Source organism: Solea solea, chromosome 7 (genome assembly GCF_958295425.1).
Source record: "Solea solea chromosome 7, fSolSol10.1, whole genome shotgun sequence".
NCBI lineage: Eukaryota > Metazoa > Chordata > Actinopteri > Pleuronectiformes > Soleidae > Solea > Solea solea.
Window position 1 is genome coordinate 21,432,155 of NC_081140.1, and position 11,717 is coordinate 21,443,871.

At 40.9% G+C, this 11,717-nt stretch overlaps 1 protein-coding gene across 1 annotated transcript; it reads right to left on the reverse strand.

Annotated features, from left to right (window-relative positions):
* Nucleotides 1-8,409: 8,409 nt before the first annotated feature.
* Nucleotides 8,410-11,420, reverse strand: foxa3 (forkhead box A3). The gene is made up of 2 exons (XM_058634657.1): nt 11,336-11,420; nt 8,410-10,151 (listed from the first exon to the last, which is right to left on the reverse strand). Exons 1-2 carry the CDS (start codon nt 11,405-11,407, stop codon nt 8,820-8,822), a joined length of 1,404 nt encoding a protein of 467 aa, XP_058490640.1. The 5' UTR covers nt 11,408-11,420; the 3' UTR covers nt 8,410-8,819.
* Between the last annotated feature and the right edge of the window lie 297 nt (nt 11,421-11,717).

Below are 11,717 nucleotides of genomic sequence, written 5' to 3' on the forward strand. Positions count from 1 at the left end.
GGTTTTGCATGTCAGAGTGGATTTGTCAGTGTGATATTGCTTTGGTGATTCTGTTCGTCATGGTTTATTTAAGTAAAAAAAAAAAGGATGTGATGGGGTTTCCCCCCCCTGCACTGCTGCAAAGACACAGGAGAAGGAGTGGGTGGTACAGTCCTGAGGATATTGTACTTCACATCTCCTCTGCTGCATATCCAAACATCCTGGACAAGCCAGTTTAATTCCTGACAGATTCTTATCACTGTCACTTGCGCTGGAGGCTCGCTGTAATCAGATTTCACCTTAATATTTAAAAAAATATATATACATTTTTTTTTTATTTTGAAATCCACAGTGTGTCATATTACAGGGAGAAGTTGACAGCAGGTGCTGTGTGTGTGTGTGTGTGTGTGTGTGTCCTCATAACAGAGACAATGTTACACTGGGAAATGACGATAAGATAAGATGTGAGTGATGATTCCTGAAGAGTAAGGTGGTCGGTGCAAACAAAAATAAGTAATAGAAAAGGTATTTCACGCCTAGGGGCATCACATAAACAGTCTGGAAGAATATAAGGTGAATTTATTACCCCCTGAGTCTGTAGGTGTGTTTGACCGAAACCACTTAATAGATTTTAATGAATCTTTGTGGAGAGATGGGACGTGAGCCAAGAAGGAACCAATTAAGTTGTGGCACGGATCTGGAAAAAGGGGCGGATCCAGGATGTTGTTGTAAGTTTATTTATCATTACTAGATGGGGCGTTTTTTTTCCCACCATATATGATAATTTCTCATCAAACAATGCAGGTCGTTCATGAAATGCAGGCAGAGTTTTAAGAACAAATGCGATGTCTGTTTGTAACACCTTTCACGTTGTGCTGCGGATGTTTTTCTATGAATTTATGTGTTTGACTGACACAAAACGAGGGTCTTAATGTTGGGACAAATGTCTGTTAATGTTTTAATCTTTATTCATGTATGATAACGACTGCATTTTTGTTTTTTTTATCAGTGTCTGTGGGCAAATCCACAATATGCTGTTGTCTTTTTATCAGTCGTTCTCCTGCAGGAGAGATAATAATTTTATGGTCGGTATTGTTTTGTTGACATAGCTTGATTGACTTTAATGGCAGCGTTGGGCTTCGGCAGAGGTACATGCTCTTCTGACTTTGATCTGTCTCTCTTCTTTTTTGTTATCATTAACATTCATGTCATTGAATACAGTACATTCACACGCAGCTGAAGTGGAACCTGTTTGCTCCAGGGAACATTAACTGTAATGGGAGATGTGTCATCTGAGTCTCCGTCTCAGGATTTAACTCAGATAACTCTGTGTATTTTCACGGGAACATAGTATTTTTGTGTGTCATATGTTGAAATGATGTGTATGACATAGGGGTGGGGGGGGTGGGGGAAATCGATAAAGTGAAATATCATAATATTTTGCACGAGACATTCAATTCAGTTCAGTTTTATTTGTATAGCGCCAAAAGACAACATACGTTATCTCAGAAGAGAAACCCAACAGTTCACACAATGAGCAAGCACTCATTGTCACTCACAGAACCAGACTCAAAAATGTGCGGCCAATCTGCCCCGGCAGGTTGGGGTGAAAGGAAAAATGGGGGGACAGAGGAGAAGTGTGACAGAGAAAGAGGACCAAGGAGCAGATATATAACAGATGTGTTATGTTATAGGTTTAGACAAGACAGTTCTGAATCACTTATGACATGTTTATAGTGCTACACAGGCAGCAGCAGATTGATGATAACAAAAAATAACTAATTATAATATTGACAATAATACTACTGCTTATGACAATAATAACAGTCTGGATCTGGATCCTGCAGCCTGCAAGATGAGTACAGAGAGAGACAAAGACAGAGGACAGAGGACAGGGAGACAAAGAACAAGGTTAATGACAATATAATGAAGTCATATTCACACCCCGAGTGTGAATTTCCCTCAGCAGTCTAGGTCTAGCAGCATAGCATAGTCAGAATTCTGAGATTAAAGTCAGACCTTCATTAATCTTGAATTCTGACTTTAATCTTGAATTCTGACTTTAATCTTGTATTCTGACTTTTTAACTTGATTTCTAACTTTAATCTTGTATTGTGACTTAAATCTCAGAATTCTCACTTTAATCTTGTATTCTGACTTTAATCCCAGAATTCTCACTTTAATCTTGTATTCTGACTTTAATCCCAGAATTCATGTTGTTGTTGTTTTTTTTCTTTACATGTGGTCCTAATACTCTCTTCTGTACTACAGTTGTCACCTTTGCATAAAAAAGAAAAGAAAGAAAGAAAGAAAAAATCAGGTTTGCATCTGTTGCTTCCATGTGTCAATGGTCCTGGTTTGATCAATACTGCCCCCCTTCCCACACACACACGTGCACACGCACAAACACACCATCAGGTTAAATGTAATCAGCCTCCTCTGTTCCTCTGGCACAGCAGCAGCTTTATCTCAGGTTCTTTGCAACACCCATCGCTGACGGAGCAAAGTCCAACTGCTTATCTGTTCCTACGCTGTCCGGTGGCGCTCAGTCTCTGTCTGTCTGTGTGACACACACTCACTCACTCACTGTGTCTCTGACTTTTTTTTTCTTTTTTTATTAGCTGCAGTCGCACTCGTCTGAATGTCTGACTCGTCTTTTACAGCTTTTTGTCCATCTGACTCTCCGTCTTTCTGCGACACCGTCACTTAACCTTGTGTTTATGAGTCACAGTTTTATGCCACTCACTGAGTCACATTTTTACTTTGTTTTCTTTTAACAGCGCTCATTTTATGAAGCCGCAATGGTAAAATGTTGATTTGAACTGTGTGTTTTATTTCTTCCTGTCTTGGCTATGATTATCCATCTCCATGGAACATTCTTGGTTAAATAAATTAAGTTTCAATACATAAAAATACCAAAGTAGTTTGTTTCCATTGGTAACCTTTAAACAAATTATTAAATATATTTGCTATGAAATAGTATCATACATGACAGTAGTTTTTCTGTTTGTGCTTGTTTTAATGGAGTCTTCCATATTCACAGTTAAATCTGACGGAATTAAAAAAAGTTTCCTTTGGGTAATTTTGGGTAAATAAATAAAACTGTTTGGTGAAATCAGAAGTTATTCCTGTCTCACTGTCTGTCTGAAGGCCATTTCTCAGCATTTGATTAAACCCCAAACTGTCTCTCAGCCTCCATGTTTATCAACGACGGCGTGAATATAAATCACACTGAAGCTGACTTTTCTCTTTAAATAAAACCATGTCATTGTTCAGCGTAATCAACGTAGTCTCTTCTTTTTTTACGTTTGCCATTTTGAGTTGAATATTTTCTGCTGCAGCAGAAATTGGTTTCCACTTTTGTCTTAAATGTCTTTTTACAGAAAAACACATTTAGTGTTGATAGTATGAGAAGATTATCTGTAATGCTTCCACCTGTGACTACAGTAACTCACTCACGACTGACTGAGCTGTCGATCTCTGAGCCCTCTTTTTTCTTTTCTTTTTTTTAAAAAAAGGGAGAGTATCACCTGAGGGCTGAACAGAACGCGCTCCCGTCCTCCTCTGCCTGTCTCTCTGTCTTTCTGCCTCCCCTCCTTTCCCACCCTCTCCTCAGGCAATAACAAGTGTACACAGAGCATCCACCTAACAGGATCCAGGATGCACCGCCTCATTTGCATTGCACATCTTGAAAACATGCACCACCCTTTTCTTTCTTTCTTTTTTCTGTCTTTCTTTCTTCCTTTCATTCTTTCTTTTTCTTTCTTTCTTTCTTTCTTTTTTCTTTCTGTAACATTTGTTTGATTTTAAATGGTTTCTGACGTTTTAAAGATGAAGGATGGACATACAGCTTCTTCTTGTTGAAGTGCAGGTGTCACAGTGCTGTCACCAGCAGTGCAGCCTGAGGGCAGTTGTCATCAGGTGTTAAACAGGGCGAGCAGAGCGACTGTTGCACCTCGGGAGACAAATATTCTTTTTTTTTTTTTTGCCTGTGACTGTGGCGGCGGCAGCACCTTCACACTGACCTGTAGGTCATCGCATTTCACTTTTGTTTAAAGTGTCTTTCACGCCTTCAAAGCCGGCAGCTAATTATGCAAAGAGCGATTTGATCTTATCTTTTGCACCCAAACTGTTTTCACTTCAAATTACTTGTCACACCTTTGTCTGTGTTTAATTATTATTAAAACAAAAAAACAACCTGCCACCCGGTTCTTATTGGACCATAGCAACTGTCAATCACACTCGCTCGTATGTGCTGTGCTTTTCCTCTAAATGGGAACGAAATTTACAAAATGAACATCATAATCTATCGAAGTTGACCTGAAGCTTCCGTTAAACGTGAAAAGTTGGCTCATTTTCCGTTTGACCTTTCATTCAAACAGAACTCTTTTTGCAGCCAGTGGAGTCGCCCTCTGGGCTTTTCTTTTCAAACCAGTCCCTTTTTTTATATATATCTATGTCCATGACGCATCAACCATTACCATGTTTGTTTTTTTCCTTTTCTCAGACACACGTGAATCAAGAATTACAGAAAGAAAACAGTTTGTTTGTGGCAAATGAATGAAGTTAAAATGAACCCATTTTGAAATAAATGCAGACCCCTGCCCTAGAGGAATACTCCAGTAACACGCGCACTACACGCACAGTGCAAAGCAAGTATGTGAACAAATATGCAGGAAGTGTAATTATGGCCCTAATCATTTTATTTACCAGTAACGTTTCATTTGAATGATCTGAATTTGTGCATTTTAAGGGATTCACAAGAAATTCAGAGATCATAAATAACATTTTTGGATTTGGATTTGTCGATGTTGCTTATTATAAACAAAAGTCTGACAAGTCAAGCCCAGTTTTCCTTTAAAGCACCTTTGATTTACTTTCACAAATGCAGTAAAATAAGTGACGCTGAGTTATTAATGCTGTGGTTTGATGTAAACGACTGTTAAATCATTTTGATCAATTTTGATTGATTACATTTGCTCTGCATGAAAACGTTTCTTTTGTAAATCCGTGTAGGAAAGAGAAAAGCTAATCCCAGAAGCTGAGTGGTCATCATTTTTAAGGAGGAGATTATTTTATTGTGACACCAGACTGTTATCAGCCGCTGGTATCTCTCCTCTATGAGTCTTGCGTTTGGAAACTGGGTCAGTCGAGGGTTACAGATTACAACTGAAAGGTCACAAATGTAGGGGTCATGCTGGAGTTTGTGGCTGAAATGGTTCCACTCTGTAACCGCTGCATTGTTGCTCCCTGTAAACCTCAGGCTGCGCCACGTTATCGCTGGATTGACTCTAATCTGTTTTTCCCTCATGAGACGCCCGGACTGAATGTGACCACTATCAACGTGGTCACCTGATTAACGCACAGTGACATTTTAGAATCAGCCAGGTTAGTCATACCTGGTGTGTGTGTGTGTGTGTGTGTGTGTGTGTGTGTATGTAGCTGCCATATCAGACGAGTGAGCGCCAATCTTATCAAACTGCACTGAAGGGACTTTTGTGTATGCAAGGTGACAAACTGCCTCTCAGACTTTATACCATTTTAACATGTGTGTATGTGTGTGTGTGTGTGTTAGAAGCCCATATGGGGATCTTGTGTCATAAAAAGCAAATAAAATAATCCGCAGCAGCAGCAGCAGCAGCATTACACGCATGATGTGCTCTTTAGCATCACGTCTCATCAATTGAAACTGGAGTTCAGGCTGACATTCTGTGTGTTTGCATGTTGCTGCAGTCTCTATTTTTTGAGGCCTCTGGCTTATGTGTCACTGGGCTTAACGTGACAGAGGAGATGGAGGCAGTGAAGGAATACGTGACAACTCCTACAACACAGCACGGGGTTGAGCAACCAGGTAGCGTGAGACAGAGCAGAGACAGACAGGTAGACGGAAGACGTGGAGACAGAGCAAGAGATCCATACATTGCATTTATTTTATGTTAAGTTAAACGGGCCATCAGTTGACAACTCCCAATTATTTTAATCATGACATCTTGATTTTTGAGCAAATGTCTCTGACGTGTGAAGTAAGAGCTGAATCTCATGTGTACACTTTATTATAAATAAGTGAAAGAATTTGGTTAATCAGAGGAAGAAATGAAGTTGAGCAGTACAGGCAGTAAAAGAAATGTCCTGCTTCTGTTTAAATATATATATATTTTTTTGTTTGGATTGGGTGAGCGTTGTTTCAGTGCCGGGTCAGAGGCAGGTCAGGCGTTTTTGGAATGATCTGTGTCTTGCTGTGTGCGATTGTGTATGTATGTGTGTGTGTGTGTGTGATGTTGCCTGTGCAAAGGTCTGCTTTGAGGCTCTCAGTGTGATCCAGCCATGTTTAGTCTACCAGTCCCACATGTCACACACTACAGTCATTTGGTCAGGAGCTGTTTCAACAAGATACTGCTATTCCTGCCTCAGTGCTTTGCCAGCCAGGTGGAAAAAAAATTGAGGGCACGATTGATTGATTGACTGTAACAGAAGGTCGAGATCCTGCCAGTAACACTGAGTGATCTACAAACTTAACTTTGCCCCAGTTTTAAAGCTGTAAAGGACCATTTTTAGGCTCAACCTTTGTCAATGTGATGTAAGTGTAATAGAAAAATGTCAACAGCTACATTTAACCCTCTGACAGGGCACTCACACAGCTTTGCCTGGTGATGAGGTTGTTTTTCACCAGTGTTGCTTAATATGTACTGTATGTCACAACACAGGCTCACAGGAATCAGAAACTTGAGGTTTTATGTTGCCCCTGAAACTAGAAAATGCAGTGTTTGTTTCCCTGGGTTTTAAAAGGGTTTGTAATTGAACAGGTTAAGAGTAAATATGGGGAAAATATGACTTGAAAGACAACAAATTCTTGGATTAAATGGAAAAATGATGTGAGAGTTTGTGAGAAAAAAACTGCTCATAAAAAGAAAGATGATCAGTTTTAATGTTTAGTACAAGATGAGGCCTTTTTCTGCCTTCAATTCTCTCATGCCCACACTCACGCGGGGGTGGAGTGGTTAAAGGATTCAAGGGGGCTCTCGTAAATTTGTCAAACACTGGGTAAATGTCTAAGTAAATTATTAAACTGCTGCCATTAATAGTAGTATTTTACTTTTACTGCGACTTGCTAATAAAGATATCAAACTAAGTGTTTAAATATTAACCAGTTTAAATTTACCCGACATGTAATCTACAGCAGACGGAGGTGTGTGTGTGTGTGTGTGTGTGTGTGTACGTGACACACCTGTCAAACACCTGCAATTACCTTGATGGAGGAGAAAAGAAAAAAAACAATTGCACCATATTTCCCCACATATTTTGCCTTTTTAATAAGAAAAAATGAAAACATGAATCATTTCAATCACATTTAAACCAACAACAAAAACAACGACACAAGAAAACAATATATTATATCAGCACACTTTCAAAGTTTGAAAAGGAACATAGCTTAAATAAAAGACACTTCTCTTTGAAACTAAAATATGCTCCACAGAGGACAGTCATGTGACCTGAAACTTCCGCGTCCTCTGCTGTTTTAATCCTTCAATCGATCGTCAACACATTGATCTCTCTCTCTCTCTCTCTCTCTCTCTGTCAGATCATTGTGAAGAAAAAAAGGAAGTGACTGAACAGCGAGGGTCATTTCACAACCTGTGACATTGTTCCACTGATCCCACTGAGCAGATGCACTGACAGTGTAAGGGGGTCATTCATTCTCACATTTAAGTATTGTTGTAATACACTCACACACACACACACACACACACACACACACACTATCAGCCCACCTGACCAGTGGGAGCTCCATAGTGCAAAGTACTGTATGTAAATCCTCCCATAGTGCATCTCTCCTCCCCTCCACTGTTTTAGTAACTGACTGAATTCTCCCATGCACCTCCTCTGTCTGTGGGAAACCACTTAGCTCCAATGCACTCATATAGGTAACAACAGGAAATGACTCTGGGCCATGAATAACAGAAATGCAAAAAAATGTATTTAAGTTTTTTTTGTTTGTTTGTTTGTTTTTACCACAGTTACTTTGTCTCTTTCCTTCTGGCTGAAGTTATTTTAAATCTTCTGTGTCCATCAATGACAAATGGCCTTTTAACCTTCTTCATATCACACAAAATTACACGTCGTTCATTTTTTTTTCTTCTTTTGTTAGTTTTTTTTCTTAATAAGCTACATTTACATTGATGGACGCCTGACACAACAGACCTAACATGAAATGTTGTAACAAAAAGGAAATGTACTCAACTGTCTCCCGCTGCAGTAACACCTGCCTAAAGCAGTAACCTGAAACTCGCCTTTGTTTTTTTTAGTTTTTTTGGTTTTTAAAAAAAGAAGTCACATTTGGTTTGTAACTGTTGATAGAGCACATAAACAAGATATATTAAAATGTATTCCCTTCATAAATAAATGCAAATATCCTTTTCCCCCACACATTAGCTCTATTTACATTTTGTACAAAAGCCAATTTAGCCGCGCAGTGTGCGCCTGCGACGGCGGGATCTCACGTCTATGTTGACTCAAACACACGGATGAGTCAAATGTCTTCATTATCAGTGACCACTTCTCCTCTTTTTCTGTCCTCCATGTAACCAGCCCCACTTTCCATGTTCATTAGAGCTGGTTAAATAAAAGAAAAAGGGGGGATTCTTTAGTCCTTCAAACACGGCAGCCATTTTAGATGTGAGACTCTTTCAAGGCCACTGGACGTGAGCCACAGACGAGGACAGAACGGTAGAGAAAGATAAAGAGAGCATGGGTGTCCATTTTAGAAAAGACAAGCGGAAAGGAGAAAGTCTCCATCTTGGCTCACTACGACAGACGTGTGTAGATGTACGTCAGTGTCCACTTTAAGAAGCGTTGAGCACAGAGCGACTGTACAGAGTTTGGTAATAAGCACCAGAGTCCATGGCCGACGGCCCGGCGCTGTCGTAGATCTGCTTGGCTGTCACAGGAGAGCCGCCAGTGTAGCTGTTGTAGGCCATCACCTGGTCCTGGTAGGACTTGAGGTCCATCTTCTGCTCGTTGGACATGAGGTTGGTGATGGAGAAGGGGTGGTTGAAATTGTAGTGGGGATCCAGGGACTTGAGGGCATCGCTCTGTAGGTCCATGTGTTGATGCATGGTGCTGGCCAGGAGGTGGCTGCTACCTGCTAAGGACTGGGAGTGGAGGAGTGGGTTGGAGGAGGAAGCAGAGGAGGCAACAGAGAGGGACAGGGAGGAGGGAGGGATGGAGGATGAGGTGGAGGATGATGGTGGCAGAGAGATGGGTGGGCTATGGAGGTGTGAGGATGACAGTGGAGGGCGGTCTAGTGGAACCAGGGAGTTTCTGGAAAGCGGCTGGTCATCTGAAGAGCCCGGGTGGGAGTTGTCTGAATGGGCGGAGTCAGCGCCCTCTGATCCTCCTGTGGGGCTGTGATCCCCCACCAGGTGATCTCCACCGTGGCCTCCTTTCCCTGAACCCCCCTCCTGGCTCTTGCCTGCTTTCTTCAACTTCTCCTCGATCTTGAAGCGCTTCTGTCGCCTCAGGTAGCAGCCATTCTCAAACATGTTGCCCGATGCCGGGTGCAGAGTCCAGTAAGAACCTTTGCCTGGCTTGTCTGGCGAGCGAGCTACCTTCACAAAGCAGTCGTTGAAGGAGAGCGAGTGGCGAATGGAGTTCTGCCAGCGCTGCTGGTTCTCACGGTAGTAGGGGAACAGGTCCATGATCCACTGGTAGATCTCATTCAGGGTGAGCATCTTGGAGCCGCTCTGCTGGATCGCCATGGTGATGAGGGAGATGTACGAGTATGGTGGCTTGGCGTGGGTCAGGGAACGCCGATATGGCTTCGGGGGAAGCTCCTTGGGCCCGGCACGGCTCAGGGTTCCGGTTGAGGGGTATCCCAGTTGACTCATGGACTGGCCCATGTTCTGGTAGTGGGACAGGGAGCCCAGGGAGCTGGATGCAGCAGGGCCCAGCTGAGCGAGAGAGCTCGAGTTGAGGGAAGAAGTCACTGGGGAGAGGGACATGTGGCTGGGCCCGGACGCCATGGAGACCAGCGATGAACCGCTGAGGGAGGAGCTGGGGTACGCCATGTTCATACCTGCTGGGGAGGCAGTGGCTGGGTTCAGGTTGATGTAGCTGGTTCCCATGGAGCTCATGGAACCTAGACCAGAGTTCATGGTGGCGGGAGATGAGTACATCTGGAGACAAAGAGGAACAGAACACAACATCTGGTTATTCACAAGAAAACATCACATGTAACAAAGAGAGCCAATACTTTTAAATAAAAAAAATAACCAGTCAATCATTTTCAACCCTTTAAAACCAAATAACATAAACAGCTCTGTTGTAATAGTGTGATTTAATTTATATATTTTTTTCCCTCTTTAAAATTGTTATGAATAGAAACTCCATTTAAAAAGCGGCTCACTCTTTATCAATGCACAATGAGGCTCTCAGTGCGCAGAGAGGACATGGATTTCACACGGACATGTTAACCTGAAAATGCGTAAAAAGCGCGTCACGGTGCCTCTCGGCTCAGACGGCCTCCTCCGCTGCTTCCGCAAAAATATACATGTAAACCAATTTGTTAACGATTTAAACGAATGTGGATTTGATTTTTTTTTCATTATCATTATTATTATTATTATTATTATTATTATTATTGTTATTTCAACTGCTTTGTTCATTGTGTATGAGAAATTATGAATATTACAGAATAAGCGTTTATGAAAGTGTTATTGAGTGGAGAGAGTTTTGAATCCACGGGAGGAACAGAAGGTGACTGTGTGCCCGCGCGCCGATCACTGGTTAAATATTATCAAAGTCTTTCATGTTGGTTAATTTCATCAGGTCGAGGTGAGGTGAGAACTGAAGCTGCTGATAAAATCAACTCTGGCTGAGTTTTTAGTGTCGGAAAGATTAAGGAAATATTTAAAAAGTAAATAAATACAATAAAGTAATACAAATGTTAAAAAAAAAGAAAAAGAAAGAACCTGAAAGTGTAGAAATAATTCTGCTTACATCAGAAATTTAAATAAAAACCGTTTGAGTGGCTTCACATTATTACTGGGTGTAAAGAAAAACGAGCAGCTGCCAAAATATTATTAAATGTTATTTATATTATTCTATTCTATTTTTAGGTTAAACTTTTTTTGTTCTTGTTTTACCGTAATATTTATGCGTGCTCGTGGTGTTATTTTTTAATCTCTTAAAGTGTTTTTTAATTCTTACAGATTTCCTGCATTGTTTCCATATGGATTTGTCGTACTTGTTTCACGAGGAAACGTCTTTTAGATCTAAAACATGCAAACTTACTTCACGAATAAGTAAATAAGTAAAACGAATAAGAGTGAGTTTTACAGGGTGTGAATGGTGTCTTTACCTCGCTGGCGTCGCTGTAAAAAGTATTCCACTCTGGCAGATCATGGGTTTCCATCTTCACAGAGCTCAACATCCCCAACACAAACCTGTTGAGGATAAACTTGTGCAGGACCGGGTTTTCTTTCCTCTTTTTTCTTTCTTTTTTTTTGAAAGGTGAAAAAAGGAGAAATTAATTAAAAAAATATAAAATCCTTCGCAGAGCTGGACGTTTTCAGGGACAAATCCAAACACAGATTTGTCTCCACCTCGATCCAAAAAAATGTTTTTGGAGTCAAATAAAAAAAGGAAAATGCTAAATGGAGGCGAGTCGCTCTGCTCGTGGACACAAGTTAAGTCAATATTTTTTAATATGTCTGTCACTCGTCCATTGTTTTCTAAACCCT

Coding starts and splice junctions, on each gene's coding strand:
- foxa3 (XM_058634657.1), bottom strand. CDS start 11,407: ATGTTGAGCTCTGTGAAGATGGAAACCCATGATCTGCCAGAGTGGAAT. Junction 10,152..11,335: donor TTTACAGCGACGCCAGCGAG/GTAAAGACACCA, acceptor CTTTGTCTCCAG/ATGTACTCATCTCCCGCCAC.